General features: G+C 44.4%; 2 protein-coding genes across 3 annotated transcripts in view; one reads left to right on the top strand and one right to left on the bottom strand.

The window, feature by feature from the left end:
• The window catches only part of GAB3 (GRB2 associated binding protein 3), a 62356-nt gene extending 58711 nt beyond the window's left edge, over positions 1-3645 (bottom strand). The window contains exon 1 of one of the 2 annotated variants that reach the window (XM_085060414.1): positions 3122-3645. In XM_085060414.1, coding sequence (XP_084916540.1) covers positions 3122-3193 — 72 coding nt within the window. In that variant the 5' untranslated portion in view covers positions 3194-3645. The remainder of the gene's footprint in view (positions 1-3121) is intronic. The other variant, XM_085060415.1, reaches the window with a different exon arrangement.
• Positions 3646-14829: 11184 nt separating this feature from the next.
• Positions 14830-18024, top strand: part of LOC146437426 (SWI/SNF-related matrix-associated actin-dependent regulator of chromatin subfamily A member 1) — a 32363-nt gene continuing 29168 nt past the window's right edge. The window contains exon 1 of the mRNA XM_085060416.1: positions 14830-14988. Within this exon, the coding sequence (XP_084916542.1) occupies positions 14902-14988 (87 nt within the window). The 5' untranslated portion in view covers positions 14830-14901. The remainder of the gene's footprint in view (positions 14989-18024) is intronic.

Here is an 18024-nt window from a genome sequence, read left to right on the forward strand (position 1 = left end):
CTTCCCCCCAGCTCTGGGTGTTCCCTGGCACCCCTCAGGCCATGCAGACCTGATCGGTGAGAAAAGCTGGGACCAAGTGGGGAAATGAAAGCAGCAAGCTTTCAGGTCGCACTTAGAGGACAAAGAACTGCAACACACACCAAATACTCTCCTGGGAGACTCCTTGCACAACTGCCTCTTTAGATAGGCTGACGTGGTGGTTTCATGGTTCAAGTATCAGACAGAGAGAAAAGCATTGTCCATGCTATTAAATCACTATTGGAGTATTTGCCTGCTGTAGCAAAGCTCCCCGTGCTTTCTAATGAATTCTCCACGTTTAGCATTAAGCTCTCTGTTTTTACAGAAAGTTACACTGGGGTAATTAATCTCATGTTCGTTTCCTGCACATGCAAGAGAGCAGCCTTTGTTAGGGAATGGCAAGACACTTCTAAGAATAGTGCTACTAAGAGCATCAGCTTTGTGAGACATTACAGGAAAAATATAGACTCTTAACACCTGCTTTTCACTTTTGAAAGTTTTGAAAATAATGTTCTGCTTACCTAGAGGCAAATTCTGACTTGTTTACCTCATTGCTTTCATCAGAGAACAAGTATAAATGAAGGTATACTTTGGTCTTTAGGCTCTAGTCTTGGAAAGATTAATTTGTTTAATTTTATAAACACTGCAAACATTCCTAGTGGCTTCAGTGGGACTATTAAAGTTCCCAGTCTCACAACCTGAATTCATTGCTTTGTCTGATCTCTTAACTAAAGATTCCACTGAAATTAACTGGATTTTCTTAGTGATTGTAATAGATGGAGGATTAAGAATTTATCTGCGTGTAAAACATGGGATCATCAGGTCAGACCTTACAAAGGCCGGATGCTGAACTCAGGAAAATGTAAACTGGGAGACAACCCCAGGAGAGCTGGCAAGGCTGGGCAGTGCAGGAGAGCTCCCAGGAGCAGCAGTCCAAGCTGGCACCTGGAGCTCCCTGGAAGCATCTGCTCAGACCATGGGCTTTTCCAGCTGAATACAAAGGGTGGCGTTGAACTTGGGGATTTATGCGTATTGTCAGTTCAGAACCAGAGGCAACACCATTCTCCTGTAAGCGGTTGACACTTGACACCTGCTGAAGTCAGTTTAAACAGTCATTGTTTTAAAGCTCTGTTGTTTTTAAGCAGTCGCTGTGGTTCAGCGTGACCTATCTGCCACCCTAGTGCAAGATGCCCGACCTGCCATGCTGGGGAAACCATATGAAAAATAGGGGGAAAGTAGTTTACAGTAGGTGAGAGACAATTTCCATTTGGTCTGTAGCATCCACTGTGTCATATGAGAAGGGACATTAAGCTTTCTTGTACTTGCAGCAGATTTCTTTCGGCTTTATTATGGACAAAGGAGTACCTTATCCTCCTAACCAGAAAACAAAGCCTAATCTGCAGAGATCTGGCTAATCTAGCGGTTGATGTTGGAGAATAACATAGACCAAATTTCCCTTGGTTTTGTAGTGCAAAATCTGAGCAGAGCAGACTGCAACTAGCCTTGTGAGCTGATCAGAGCCCCTGTTGTGACTATTATCTTGACTGTATAATGGGGGCTTTCAAATCCCAGCTTTATCACATTCTGTTTTCTCTACTTTGCCCTTTTATGAATATTGAGTCATCAAAAATAGCTTCACTGACAGAGTTACTAATGATACCAGCTGGGTGAATCAGTGGCTCTTACACTGTGCCTGCTATACAGTGCTATTAGTACACTCGTTACAAAATATGGCAAAAATTAGATGCCCATAATTTATTTGCAGCTCCCGTGAGACACATCATGGTGGTTATTTTAGAATTGGAAAATTCTAACTGAACAAAGCAAATATTCAGCCATTTCAATGCAATACCATGGTCTAAAAGGAGAAACTCTGGCTTAGAATAAGTTAAAAATAAATTCCAACATCAGTAAATTATCCTTTCTGCTAGTTTTTAGCGCAAAAGAGAAACACACTACCAAATTATATCCACCATATTCTTCATGAGACAGTTATGCCTCACATTACTGGGAAAAGCTAACATCAGCACTCCAGAGAAAATGCTGATAAACAGAAGTGAATACGACAAATGATGTAAGCTGTGCATACGGCTCGGAGAGCCAGAGACACGGCCAGTGGCATCCTTCGAGTACGGTGCAGAGCTCCGGGGGAAGTCAGGTTAGGAGGGCATGACTCAAACGAGTATTACCAAAGTGTCACAGCACAACAACGTAACAATATGCCTGATGAAGGACCATCACAAATGAGTATGCAAAATGGCCCACGAGGGGCTTACATTTTTAATGCTGTCCCAAGCAAATTTTCAAGGGTCATTTATTCCTACCCGGAGTGCTTTCCTCGCAGCCCAGCAATGAGACAGTTTCCTATGTTTGCAACACACATCCTTTCTTTTTCTTTTTTTTTTTTTTTTTTTCCCCGAAAAACAGGCAAGCAGATAGAGAATGAAACAAGGGGCCCATAGTGCAGTTGCAGATCTCCATGCAGGGCTCGCTTCTTCTCCCCAGCCCCCTTCACCTTTCAGCTATCAGGAACTTTACAGCCCAGCATCTTCCAGCACCTCTTTATCACACACCAAAAGTGAAGCTTTCTGCTAACAACTGGATCTGGCATTGGTAAATAAAACTATTGCAGATGTTGCCTTTAGCAAGTGTCATAGAAATTACAGAGCATCTTAACAAAACCGAGCCTCAGAATTTAAACTGTTAGAATTTTGGCTGTTTGTTTGGATTTGGGTTTTTTTTCCTTTCTTTTTAGGATGTTCTTATCCGTCCCTGGAAAAGTGACATCTGCAATTCTATTACAACAATTCTGTTAGTTACGGCAACATTAACTGAAACCGAAATGTGGTTTTTAACCTAAGATATGTTGCATAACAGCTGAAGCATTATAATCTTACTACCCGGGAAAGGCTAATTCCAGAGGGCACAAGAACGTCGGTGAAAACTAAAATACTCCATAAGCGCAGGGACTTGGAAACCTTTTTGTTTTGGTCCAAGGCGAAGCCGAAACGGGCGAGAGATTTCAGTGGGAGAGTTAGACAGCGAGCACACGCCGAAATCCCTTTAGCGAGAAAAAAAATATCAGCAAAGCCTCTGCACTTACGTATCTCTTGAGTTTCTTCTCGGGGGGTGATTTGATGAGCCATCCGGTGCAAACCACGTCCCCCGAGCTCATGTTCCCCCCGGGCGCGGAGCGGCGGAGCGGGAGCCAGGGTGCGGGCTGCCTGCGCGTGTGTGCTGCGGGTGTGAGCGGGGCTGTGCGTGTCCGCCCGGGCGGCCGGCTGGGTGTGAGTGTGTCTGTGTGAGCGTGGGCTCTGGGATGTGCGCCTGGCGGTGCCTGTGTGCGAGTGCTGTCCGCCCGAGAGCGCCGGGCAGCGCGGCCGTGTGTCCGCCCGTGCGGTGCGCGGGGTGTGTATTGTTCGCAGCCAACTCGCACCCGCAGCAATCAGCTTCCTTCAGCTGCGCTCTGCTGCGGCTCCAGCCCGCGGAGGAAGTCATGACATTGATCACTGACACGGCCAGCCCTCCCTCCGCCGCCAGCACAATGCAACACACGGAGCACGTGATGGGCGGCCGGGGCTCGCCGCCGCCGGCTGCGACACCCCCGCCACCGGCTGCGACACCCCCGCCACCGGCTGCGACACCGGCAGCGAGCGGCTCCCGCGCCCGGCCGCGCATCGCTCCGCACGGCCCGGCTCCGCACCTCGGGGATGCTGGCCGGCCCTGTCCGGAGCCCCGGCGATGCTGGCAGCCCCCTGCCCATAGCCCCGGGGATGCTGGCTGTCCCTGCCCGGAGCACCGGGGATGCTGGTTGTCCCTGCCCGGCTGAGCCGTGGGAGCATCGGAGGCCGCGGTGACCGCGGAGGTGACCGTGAAGCACCGTGGTGACCCGGCGGGCGAAGGGCTCTGGCCAGAGCGGGAGGAAAAACCAGCGCCGGTGGGGTCAGTCCCCACTGAAACCTCCACTGCAGCTTCCACCATCTACCAAACTTCATCACTCTGTGGATTTAATAGTTTTTCCAGTAGCATTTGGCCCCCTGTATGAATTTAGTAGGAATGAACTTGGTTTTTCTGCTCACGTTGTCACGGATTTTTTAGAAACATATGTTTTCAGAAAGTGACTTCAAGGAGACTGTTTGCCACTCCACTGTCACAACTAAAAAACATGCCCACAGAGTGCATAACATTACTGATATCCTTGTAGTTTGTGCCTCTTTCCAGGGTGGGAAACTCCTTCCTATTCAAGGACAGGGAAGCTTGTGTTCGTTTTTATAAGAAGACTTTAAACTTTGACTTATTTAAAGTGGATGCAGTGGTTCTTTGCTGGTTTCACGAGTCTGTTATTTTAGAGGAGTCTCATGTGCCCCTGGTCAGGCACAGCACTCAGTGCAGCCTGGCTCTGCAAGGTGTGATCAGCACCAGCAGGCCTGTGGGAGAGTTTAATGCTCTCACAGAATTTTTCAGGTCTCTGCTGGGGCTCTTTGGCAGGGCAGGCTGACAACAGCTTGCTGTGTCACTGCTGAAATCTCACAAACTAGAAACCATGTTTTTCAAGTTTTTAAGAAAAAAATGTGATGTCAATATGCATTTACTATATTTAATATAATATGTACTATAAATGGCATAACTATATGAATATTTGCCCCATGTACATTTACATAAAGATATAAATAAATCTGTACAAACTCATAAATTCCTGTTGCTAGTGCTTTACATTATCACTGGTCTCAAAAGAATCCTACAATAAATGAAAACTGTCATGAATAAACTATAAACATTGTATTCCAAATGTGCTCTGACTTTTTTAGATATGTTTTTGTTTGAGAGTGGCTTTGATGCAGTCTTACAGTATTATTTAATTTTCAACCTTTTATTCTGCTACCACCTTCACTCAGCTCCATTTATCCATTATCCACGGTGATGTTTTAACAACTTCACATGTTTAATAGCAGGTTTGTGAACAAGGCTTTGCAACACTTCTCCTTAGAGAGATATATCCAGCCATGGAACTTATTTAGGGAAGGAAAGTCACACTTTCCTTCCAAATGTGACTCGCCTGTGTCACCCTGACAGATACAGTAGCCTTAAACTGAAGGCTTTAAAGCATCAAACTGTCAAAATAAAATAAGTTGGGATACACTTCATGTGTTATCCCTGTAGTGTCCTAACAGTATCCATTTTTTACTGGATCATCCTTCAGACAGATGGCTTCCATTGTGCAGCTGCAAAACCACTTGCAGAAAGGCAGCAGAGGGAATGGGGAGGGGACAGGACAGGGGAAAAAGGAGGCTGAGCCACCAATGGATTCAAACATTGAATACAGACCACAGCCTTAAGGAGAGCTCTGTCTGTGTCTTTGCTGTGGTCAGTGATAAAGCTGCTGAAATCACCAGCAGTCCCCATCCTTGTCCCTGCACTTCTGCCATCTCCTCCACTGCACAGACATGGTGTACTTGTGTGCCTACATGAGGAACTGAATCACAAACCTGACTGGTTGGAAAAGAATGAGTCAAAAAAAGAGACATTATTTTCCAGCTGTATCAGGACTAGTTTCCTGATCTGATAAATGCTGTGGCCTGCTATAGCACTCGTACCTTATCAAGGGAGGGGGTGATGCAGGGGCAGTAAGAAGAAATCAGCAATTGCTTAAATTGGCAGTTCTGCCCAAAACCCGCCTGCTGAGTGGTAGCCATGGTGACAGGGAGGGGTGCAGTGATTTTGTTCCCTGCTCGATGTGTCACTCCAGTCAGACGGCCCCTGTCCTCTGGAACTGCTGGAACGGCTCGGCTGCCTGCGAAGCACCTGCCCAGCTACTTGCACTCAGCATATTCAGAATAAATAAAATCTGTGCCAGCTTACTTATGGTGCCAGTAGCCTGAGGAGAAATACAGGAAGCCATAATTAAGCAGAGCATGTGGGGGTTAACGTGTTTGTTATGAAAGCTGCTGTGCCTTCTTGGTATTTGTGCTCCAAACATTAAAAGAGCAAATAAAGTTATTTTCTTACCCTGACAACTTTAATTGTGCTGATAATGTATCACTCACGCATGGGTTTGACAACAACAAGCTTAAAAATGAATGGAATCTCATCCTGATGGAAGAAGTGGGATTTCACTTTGGTCCTGCTCCATGCATAACTTTCCAGCCACATATACATTATAAAATTATTTTGTAAAGTCCATAATTATAATGATGAATAACATGGTCTTTGTTTTAAAAATCTAACACTTGAGGACTTATGTAGCGGGTGAACTGAGGCTGGAAACAGAATGGAAAGTTCTCCATGCTCCCTTCTGACTGCTGCTGAACAGGTTTTTTCCCCTTTCCTAAGTACATCATCCCAGAGGCGCTACCACCGTCACTGATGGGCTTGGCCTTGGCCAGTGGCATGTCTGTCTTGGAGCCAGCTGGCCTTAGTTCTGTTGGACATCAGGGAAGCTTCTGTCAGCTTCTCACAGAAGCCACCCCTGTAGCCCCTCTGCTACCAAAACCTTGCCACACAAACCAGCAGACTAACTCACCAGACTAACTCATATGTGCCTCTAGCAAAGATCAGAGCAACCATGATGGGTTTGACCCTGGATGTGTGTGCAATTTGCATCAGCCAGATCCCATAGAGGAATTTTCTGCTTGTCATGGAAGTACTGTTCTTCTCCTTTCATTTCCTAACTTAGGCTTCTGATGTTTCAGAGGAAAACAACACTTGACTACTAATAAAACAGAAGAGAACAAAATGGCTTCTTGCATCGATGGGAGACTCCTTCATGACCACAGACCACTGATAGAAGTTAAGCATGCTATTTTAGCTTATCCATTTCCATGTTGCACAGCAACTGCTGGTGTTATTATTAACACTGAGAGTAGTGAAAGTTCTTATTTCCCTGTGGACAAATGAATAATCAGGATGGAGAAGATGGGGAAAATCAGAAGGATTTATTTCATTCACAAATTTATAGGTATCAAAGGAGGAAGGGATGCCAGAGTTATCTCAACTGACATTTCCACAAGCAGATAGTTTTCTGAGAATCTAGCCCCACATTTAATTTACAACACCACGCAGGCGTTGTGAAGGTTGCGGAGCATGCAAGAGACAGCCATAGCCCTGGGAGAACAGCCTTTTTCTCTCATCTAGCAACTGATCCCTGTTTACATATGGAACTCGCACCACACTTACTCAGCAGAATGCTAACATGCCTCTGCAGCATTCTCTCAGCAAGCAGAAAAGCCCAGTGCCACAAAAAGACATGACACAGTATATATGTTCCAGCTGTTCCTGACAGTTACCACTCTGCTCCCCCCTGCAGACAAATATTTCGCTCTCTCTCCATTCACAAGGACAAATTTAGCAAAGTCACGGGATAATTCAGCCCCTGCTCTTCCTTTCAGCAGCCTGTCCTCACCATACAAATCAGGTCTAATGGAGGAATGCACACAGATCCTCAGAGAGACATGATTTAGACATGATTTGTCGCTGCTGTTTAAACAATTAACTACCAAAACTGGAGCCTGACCACAGGCCCAGGGTGATGCTGACCTGTCTGCATTGTGCTGTTTGATTGATGGATATATTGTGCCTGGTTCGTGCTCTGTCACCCCCAGGCCCTCGGTGGCAGTGACACCCCATGGGCAGACACCTGATTTCGGAGCAGGAGCCATTGTGAAAATAAAAAAAGAAAACAGAGGAACGTTGCTGTGGTTTTGCTCCAGGAAGCACATGAACTATGAAAGCTGCATGTGGGTATGGCCTTTATTGTTGTGGACAGGGCAGAATCTAATTTTACCAAAAGCTCTCATGACACATAGGGAGAACTCTGTCAATTCCTTTCAGAAAACAGACCAACGCCCTCTGGCACTAACCTCCTCTGTGAAACAGCAGCAGACATCCAGCATCTCATAGGAAAGTCTCCTGTCAGGAAAGTAACTGGAGTTTTGCTGAATAGTGCATTTATTTGCAAATGTAAAACTGTCTTTTTCTGAAGCGGGAGTGGCAACAAACAGGCTCACCTTGATTCAGACTTCTGCTCTAGCCTTTTTGCCAGAAGAGAGGTTTCTCTCTTCTCCATCATCCATGAAAGCACACACTACAAGTTGTGTTTTTGCTAATTTTCAGCTTCTGTTTGGAGACTAGTAAACAAACAGAATTTTATGAGGTCTACACATGTGGTTAAGTAAGTCATGGCTTTTTCTTTCTACATATGAATCAGCAGCAAACCTTTTGTGAGGATTTCCTTGTGAGGTAATGATATCACTGGCTCCTCAAGGTCAGCAAATAATCTTGCAGTTTAGGGAGGAGACACAGATGCTTTTTAAAAGATTCAATATTTCTATTCTGATTGTCTTAATTACCTTTAAGAGCTAAGAAAAATCTACTTCCTTTTTCATACACAGCAATGATCAGTACTCAGCTCACATGTAAGAAGGTCTACTGTATATGACAATTTGAAGGTGTTTATTTGTGCACATGAATCCAAAATAATCTCTTTAACATCAAGATTATGATACATCTCTTCCAGACCAGAAATAGAAAATCATTATTAAATTTGTTTTTTAATATCCTGAAAATGAGGATTTGCTGTGACCAGTTTACTCCAGACTATCTGGAGCAGCCTGAAGCTTGGGCGTGAGGCTTAAAGAAAGGTCTCAGGCAGACCTGCAGAAACAGAGGGAAAAACAAGTCTGCAGTTTTATGTTTAGATGAAAAAAATATCTATCTAGCTATTTTCAGATTCATAAATGTGGAAGGCTCACAATGAAGTGCAGGATGGGTCTCAGCTTCCCCAAAATATTCTTACTGAGACCAGAGAATACACTGGAGTGATGAGAAAATTAACCCAGGAAAATTAACAGAGGACACTGCCTGCCTCTGTTCTCTAGATTGCCAAAAAATGCAAACTGAGAGTAAATAGGAACCCTACCTCTTACACTTGGGAGAAATTTTCATGCTGATGGCAGAACTGGGGGTGAGAGAAAGACCTTCCCCCTCTAGGCAATTGACTACATTTAATTATGACTGAATAGAGCAAAATATAGCAAATAAAGCATAAAGCACATAGACCAGAATACAGCAAACAGACCAGATTTCTGAACTCTGTGTGTAAAAGGTTTCTCTGTGTGAAGAATGTAAATGCAGGAAAGGAGGGATTGTTTTGATGGCAGCTGTGTGTTTGAGACTGTTACAAAAAAGGAAGAATCAGTACAGGATGAGGAAGAAAGAAGGTCCAGGCAGTCAGGGAAGCAAAATAGCAGGGAAAAAAAAAAGGCAGCAAAGGGAAAGGCAGACACATATCCCAGGTAGACTAGGATAAATCAAACCAGCTACTTTTGTCTAACAGATCCCTCAGCAGAAATGGATAGTACTCTGGAAAATATAATAGGTCCAGTCTAGTTTTGCACAGTGTGTAGATGTTTACTAGTAAAAATAGATATAAAAGACAGGATTAAAAGTATTTTCACAGCAGGGTAAAGCCTGTGGCAACTGAAGTGATGGCTTTTGGCTTATGCAATGCATCTGCCATGTTTGCCAGGCTAAGGCAGGCAGTACTTTGCAGCATCCTTCTGTGCATTTCCTGTATTTAGAGGAAATCCCTGTGCATGCTAAAACCTTTAAACAAGAACTGTTATGTTTACAAGTAATCTGTGATCAGTGTGAAATCAAACCCACAGGCTTTTGGTTAAGAGAGGTAATTTGTTTTGGGCAGAGAAGAAAGAGAATTATTTGTGAAGAAAGAATCTCAACCAACATCTAAGAGAGTTAAAGGCTGTACTGCATCAGCCTGCTCACTGGATACTCACAGATATTCAAAATTTTGTGATAATCTGTCTCTGTTAAGAGCAGTTTGTTTATAGGTTTTCAATATTGCAAAATGACTGCATAGGTTTGGGGAGAAAATGATGCCATTGCAGGGAGTAGTTAAATATGCTTCAAATTTTTTTTTATTTGGAAGAAACTTTTGACAGCTTTTGCTTTGATCCAAAATTTCTTCTAAAGTGCCTTTCACTTTCAACAAAACTAGACTCTTCTGGTTGGGGACTGTCTTGAGACAATGCTTAGATTTTGGCAAAGTCATAGCTTATTACATCAGGAAATATTTTATGACCTCCAAAGGAATCACTGATCATGGTAAAATTTGGATGACATCATTATTTGGAGGCAGGAAAAATCTGGCATTTAGGACAGAACACACAGTTGTAAAACTGTGTATTAAAACCTGGGTTATGGTAGCTTAAACTGATACAAATTAGTGTGGCTGCAATCCCACCCTTCATCTTGCTGTGGATCTGTTTTGCTGCTGTATTGGCACTGGCCCCTGTGTGCGTGGGCAGTCGAGTTGTTTTGCTGTGCTGATCTGAGGAAAAAATAGCAACTCTCTTTGTCGGGATCAATTTTTGTTTTTTGGAATCTTGAACTAACCCATTGCTCACCTGCAGAAACACCAGTAACAGTGCAAAGGGTCAGGAACACAAACTGTGAGAGTTCCTGGCTCTCCCAGTGCAAAAATGAACACAGAGCCAAAAAAAAAAAAAGTCGCAAAAAAACGGTGTGGTTGGGAAATACAGTGATATTAGAAGACTTTCCAGTACCACAATAAAGCTTTGGCTACTAAAGCCTGGATTAAAAATGCAATATTGGGATAAAGTTGTAAAAACAAAGAGTATTTGTACAGCTATCAACTCTTTGAACCAGATACAAAGGATACATTAGCTATTTTGTTATAGTTCCCAATGCTGAATGTGGTCTTGTATTTGCAAACCCTGCTGGCAACGCCAGAGACTGTCTGTTGAGTGAAATGAAAACTTGATACAGAAAATTGATGCATTGATATGAAGCCTGCACCACAAAAAAGAAAAAGCCCAATAAACAAACAAGAGAAACAAAACCCAAACAAAAAACAATCATAAAAACAAAAGAAAAAACCCCAAAACACGCAACAAAAACCTTCACAAAACCCCAAGCAACAACAACAACAAAAAGCAAACCCTTTTCTATAAGAATACTCAATGTCAAACCTATTAGAGCACACTGTTGTTCGTTACTGATGCAGAATCAGAAAGCATTTGTTTGTAGCCATGAACTGAGCTGCTCTCATCTGCTTGGCTCCTGCAAAGCCCTGCAGCCATGGGCATCCTTGGAAATGGCATCTTCAGCAAAACCTGGCTTACAAATGAGTGACACAGAAACCAAGAGCACATTTGAAAAGTAGCTTCTTTATTGTAAGCTCTCGAGGAGAAGTCCTATGCTCCTTTTTAATCCTATGAGCAAGGAAAACATCTGGAACCCTAAAGTAGGTAAACTTGGAAGGGAAGCTGTGAAAGAAGGAGCTGAATGAAACAGGCCTGCACAGGTAAGTGCAAGAATGCACAGAACTGTGCTACTGGACATAGCCAAGGTTACTTTTAGAGTTAACCTGCTACCAACAGCAATATTAGAAAAGCAACACTTGATATCAGTGTTTTAAGCAAGGTGGTAACACTGCTGCAGTCAGGTAATGCGTGGTTACTGTGGTTGATCACACTTGGAGGCTCATGTAGGCATGAAGATAAAAGTGGCAACTGAAGTCAACTTGCAAATGCCCCAGAGATAGCTGTGTTACTTCCCGATCCTGCTGGTTTCTGAACTACAAAGCTGTTTATTGCTCACAGCTAACATGTATTGCAGAGTTGCGGTTTAAGTTCACAGCTGGTAAGATAAAGCCAGAAATGATCAGTGTCCTGGAGGTGGCTTTTGGACTACAGCATTCCATGGAGAGCCTCCTGAATGTGCACATGGGAGTGAACAGATCCCAGAGCAACAGGATACAACCTTCCCAAGGCCCTTCTTAACAAGATACTTTTGTCATTCTAAGGGAAGGTTCTGTATGTACATGATACAGTTCTAGAGGTAATTAAACAACAGCAAGCAAAAGATGGTTTACAAAGCTAATTTTTACCTTTATTTCCCCTACTCTTGATCAAATTAGTTTCAAGACAGAGCAGCATTCACATTAAATAAATTCACATCCCCTCGTCAGGACTCTCGCAGCCGAGTACAGGTCGGTGTTGCCACCTGGTGGCATGCGACAGCGGCACTGCCACTCGCCAATCGGATTTTCAACGCAGGGCAGGACACACATCCCAACCGATATTTAAGACACATTTTATTGTTTAAGCCGTTATCTACAGAACCAAGTTTTTGCTGCTCACAGCTCCATCCCCACGGTGCATTCGTATTGCTCCATTACACCTACGCTGGGTCACTCGGTTGGTGTGACAGCTGGGAGGCAACCCCACCTGCTCACGACTGGCTTACAGGTCTGAAGCTTACCAGCTCACACTAAGGGGGCTTGTATGGCTACTTGGACTATAAAGTAGCTCTGCAGAATACTAAGGTCTATTTTAAAAGTTACCCAAACCCAGTTATATCTGTGCTAGAGAAATGAAGGTTGTTACAATTAATCCTGTTTGGAAAGGGTTAAGTAACCACCATCCAAAATTTTATAATTGTATGGAATTACCTGGATAGTATATGAAAATGTCACTGGATCTGTATCTTATCAGCTCTTTACATATTTTAGCAGTGTTTAATGCATACAAGTAGGTAAGAGTAGGCCTGCAATTTCTCTTTTTAAATCTGACAAGAAAACATAATTCTCATCATACAATATGTTAAGTGGCATCTTTCTGAGCTGGGCAGAGGAGGCCTGCTAAATTGCTGTGTAGGAGATGGCACACTCAGCCCTGGTGATTGTATCTGGCAGACTGTAAAACATGGAATAATAAACCTGGGAAAACAAAGAGCTAATAGTTAAATCTACAACTTTACCATGACAACTAGCCCCTTGCCTCCCAACACAAAAAAAAAAAAAGAAAAAGCATTGGAGATACTTTGTAGAATTTTTCAAATATGAGTACAAAAACTTGTATACAAAGTAAGTACAAAAGAGCACTTCCTACTTTTCTTTTTAATAATTAATTAGATTAGCACATGTTAATACTGTTGTGTGACTAAGTGATTTTTTCAGCCACTGGCTGTAGATCCACCTGAGTACACAGCATAGTCTAAGAGAAGCAGCGAAGAACATCTCTGCCAAGTGTCAAATGCAAATGTGAAGCACACAAGCAAAAAATAGCCAAAGGAGATCTTTCATGAAAGCAGCAGCTTGATTGTTTTGTACAGCATGCAATGTTCCTGTGAATTTCAAGGAAAAAACAAGCTGTGACAAACACTCAAGAGTGTTTTGCATAAACAGTAGCTTCAAGCATTTGAAAGTGGAGAAGGAAAGCCAGATATTAAAAGTGGTTAGTACGCTATTTTCTCTAAAGGTTAAGGACAACCACGTCATAGACTGGAATGTTCCCACCTTAGAGACTTTCTCATAGCTAATGGTAAACTTCATTTTCTAGAGAGCTCTGCTTGGAAAAGCTATTTGGAGTACTCTTTCAGAACCAGTCATATCCCTCTTCTCAATTGCTCTGTGAAAAATGTACGTCCCAAAGCTTTTAAAAATAAATCACGTGGAAGGGCTACTGCAGATGCTGTGGGCCTTGCTTTTTTGTGGAGAATGCAGCACACACAAAAGGTAATTGGGGGCTAAATAATTTGGAACAGCACTGTTACTGCTTTGCAGCTGTTTTACAATATGAAAAAGGGGAGTTTGGAGCTTGAATCTGCTATGTTGGGCCATAATCTAGATACTGAATTTCAGAGTAATTAGGCAGTCATGGAAACAGTTCAGACATATGTTACTGGCACCTCATTGGAGCCAATGTATAGATGGAAAAGAGGTTTCAGGGGTTTTTCTAAATGCAGCACATGAGAGCTGCAACAACCCATTTGCTCAGCTTGCTTGTTGAGTTATGCAAAAAGATCCTGCTAACAGCATCTGAGCTTTTTACTGGACTGAAGTAGCTTTAATTGCTCATTCTGCCCACTGGGCTAAGGTTTCATTGCTGCTTCTGGAGCAAATGCTCATGATAAAGCCTTTGTAAATAACCACCAGGTAACATGGCTGATTTGGAGCTGTTTTTGAAGTGTGCCAGCCCAAGGACTGGTTTGGGATCCTTTAGCAGTATCAGTATAAGCAAAGTTACAGCTCAGCAGCTGAATGTTTCATATGGACAGTCTGAAATATGTGCATTGCCAGTAACTAAATTGAGTGGCTTCATTACTGCAATTTTCGACAGAAATATGCAAACACTGCTGAATTTAAGACTGCTCAAGAAAAAACAACCTGGTAAGCTATCCTTGTGGCACATAGGACAAGAAGAAACAGTTTTACACGGAGAGATTTGGATTGGGTATTAGACAGAAATTCTTCATGTGAGGGTGGTGAGGCACAGGCATGGGTTTCCCAGAGAAGATGTGGGAAGTGCTCAAGCCCAGGTTGGATGGATGGAGCTTGGATTAACCTGGCATTATGGAAAGTGTCCCTGCCCACGGCGGGGGGTGGAACAAAATGATCTTTAAGGTCCCTTCGACCCGAAAGCACTCTGTGGCGCTGTGTATCGGCCCTGGCCGCGCTCTCTCGAGAGCTCCGGTGTCACCCCGCAGGACGGGAGGCAGCAGAGCCGCCGCTCCCCGAGCCGTGCAGCGCCCAGCGGCACCGGGCGGGAATTGCTCCGGGTCACCCCATCCCGCTGCATCCCATCCCGCCCCGCCCGACCCATGTCCATCCATCCCGTCCCGCCCGACCCACGTCCATCCATCCCGTCCCGCCCGACCCATGTCCATCCATCCCGTCCCGCCCGACCCATGTCCATCCCAACCCGCCCCGCTCGCCCCAGGCCCGTCCCGTCCCGCGGAGCTCTCGCGAGAGCGGCGCGGGCGGCGCGGGGGGCGGAGGGCGTGGCCGCGGCGAGGGGCGGTTGGGCTGCCCCGCCCCCGCGGCTCCGGCACTCCGAGCGCAACATGGAGCCGGGCCCCGGCCCCGCCGAGGAGCCCCGCGCCTCCACATCCTCCGCCACGGCTGCCGCGCAGGAGCCCGGCGCCGAGGAGGTACCGCTCCGCTCCGCTCCGGGGGGCCCCTAAGGGTGGTGGAGCCTGGCCCGGTCGCCCCCTCCCGCGGCCGCCGCTCGGCCCGCGCCGCCCCGGCCCCCAGGCCGCCCGGGCCCCTCCGCCGCGGCCCGCGACCGCCCTCCGGTCCGGCCCCGCCCGGACACACCCTGCCCCCGAGCCTGCCCTTCGGCGTCGCCCTGGCAGCGCCCGCCCTCCGCGCGGCCCTGCGATGCCCCCGGCGCGGCCCTGCAGCCCGCTGGGGCCGTTGAGGCCGTGCGCACCTCCCGCCAGCCCCGCAGCTCCTGCAGGCCCGTCTGCCGGAGCCCCCGCCTGGTGTTTCCTTTGCCGTGCCCCGGGGAAAGCTGTCCCGCAGCCCAGGGCTCGCGGTGGGAGTGTGGCGGGAGCTGCCCGGAGAGTTTGGGGCGGACCCGGTGTGCCTGGGCTGTCAGGGGTCAGAGCCTCCCCCGGCTAGCTCCACTTGTGCCCTGATGCAGAATAAACCCCTCGAATGGCCACCTATGGCTGCCAGCCGCCTCTCCTTAGTTTTTTGGAAGAAAGACACAAGGCATGTAGAGAGTGACGTATTCAGGTATCCTTGGAAACAGACCAAGATTTAACCTGAAGAATGAATCTTAGAAAAAACTTAGTAGGAATGAGGATCGTACATCATATATTTATGATACTGGAGAAAATTGCAGAACTACTGATAACAGTAAATTCAGAATTTTTTTTTTATCCCAGTTGCCGAAAGTCCATTTTGCCTGTAAAGAATGCTTGAAGCTTTATTTTATTCTATATGCAAACAGCTATGGAACACAGTGCAATGTAATCATGAACTTTACTTGGCTGCTCAAGGGAAAATGTTTAAGGTCTATTTCTCTATTCAACTTACTCTGCAAAATTTTATGCATGTCAACATTACAGCTGCAGCATCTGCATAACAGTGGTAGTGATACAACCTGTTGTGCTCTGCTCCCCTCTCAGCATTCTGCTTTATAAATAGTCTTTGTTGTACTACCAAAACAGTGTCTTACTGGCTATTTGGGATGTATTTCCACTTTGTATATGTGAGTTAAACACAGAAGGAATCCTTCTAATTATTCTTAGTACATCTGTTTACAGTGTTTTCAGCAGCACAAGTCAACTAAAGCAGTGGCAGCTCTCCTTCCCAGTTGTTTATTGAGGTGTTCGTGGAGGCTCCTCACTTTGGGGCTGTTACACTTACTGGACAGAAGTCTTTCAGCCTGAAATTAGGAATTCTGTTTAGGATAGTTATTAGAGATGTTAAAGGGAAGTATTTTGCATCCTTGGAATATTCAGGATCTTTTGAAAGTGCAGTGTGGTCATGTCACTTGTAAGGTGTTTAAATGACACCAGTTTTCGGGGGACTATTCAATCTGTAATGGAAATCGTTTATAGAGTAGAGACAGATCGTTACTGGTAAGCTTCCTGAGTTAAAAATGAAAGTAGTTTTCCGGTGGTGAATTGCACTGAGGCTTCTGCTGTCCTGGTTCCTGACAAGTCAGCCCTCTAAGTGATGAAGATACCTTTTGTAAATCTTCTAGGGAAAAACTCTCAGACTTCATGAAATGTTTTGTGCCTCTCTGTTGTATAAGGTACATGGTCCAGTTTTTAGGGGGAAGTATTCTTACTCATATCAAAATCTAGTAATTGTCAAGGTGTAGATTTTTGTAATTCAGAGCATTAGCAGAAGCAAGTTTGGGTATGATACCTGTCCCTGTATGGCTCCACCAGCACAGAGGACTACTTTACTGAACCTGCAGCATATTCTCCCCCTGTGAGTTGTGAGGAAGAGAAGGAGCACAGGAACACATGTGTCTTGTTTGTCTCTTTCACTGGCTTTTAATAATCTCCTGTTTGTTATTGCTGGTACTTTGGGAGCCATCAATATTCAACAGAAACACTTAAGAAGCGGGGAGCATGGAAAGTGTGTTTTCTCTTGTAAGGTGTGTGGTGATTTTATTGTGCTGTGGCTGCAGTAATATGTCAGCTCATTTACTACTTTAACTCAGAGTGTGTTATTCAGAAATACTTATTACAGAATAAATTTGATTTTCATGCCACCATAAGTTTACCCTCCTGGGAAAATCAGAGTAACAACAGAATCGGCATTACAGCCATCTGCCTTGGGACTTAGAAAGATAATATTGCATTGTAATTTACTTGGAAAACTTTCAGTTATAAGTGATTCTCATAATATTGAGTTGTTCTGCTTGAAGAAATTTCATATTTACCTGAGGCAGACAGACAGCTTTTTTCCAGTAACACATATCTATCTAATTTATTTCCAGGGCAAGTGGAGGGAGGTGCCTGAAATGGCCTACTGTGAATTTGTTTTCATTTAAGGAATAATTTGACACTTAACTGAAGGACTAGACCTGACATTAGCAATTCCAGTCTCTCTTTCTGTTGTATATGTTATATAGTAATCTAATGGAGATGTGAATATACACACATGTGAGCTGCACTTTGGCATGTTGGTGTAGCTTTGCTTTCTAAGATGAGCTAATTACCTGTATGATTGAAGAACATTTAAGTGAATAGAATATGTCTAATGTTACCTTTTTGCAACATTTGGCCTTGCAAAGCCAAACTGGTGCATTTATAATATCATTAAGCTGTCAAACAGCTTAATTGTACACTTAGTAACATTCACCTCTGCAGAGAATTATGGCATTGGGCCCAACTTGGAAGAGTAATCTCTGACTTCAGAAAATATTCCTCCCATTTGCATGAATGTGCTTAAAGAAATTGGCATGTATATTTATCAGTAACAGTTCTGAAATTTAAATGTAATGTTGCTTGACAGACTTTTAAATATTTGGTACCATTTTCAGTGGTTGTGCTACTTGACCCTGAATAGTTTAGATTAATTATTATTTTAATTTAATGTATTTATAGTAGTCTGATACTTAAGTGCATAAAGCAGACATGCACTTTGGCAGCTCCTTTTAATTTATTCAGAGCTTTTCAAAAACATTTTTATAATTTAACGTAGCTCTCTCTCTGTATATG

Source organism: Lichenostomus cassidix, chromosome 4A (assembly GCF_008360975.1).
Source record: "Lichenostomus cassidix isolate B80296 chromosome 4A, HeHo_3.0, whole genome shotgun sequence".
NCBI classification, from domain to species: Eukaryota; Metazoa; Chordata; class Aves; order Passeriformes; family Meliphagidae; genus Lichenostomus; species Lichenostomus cassidix.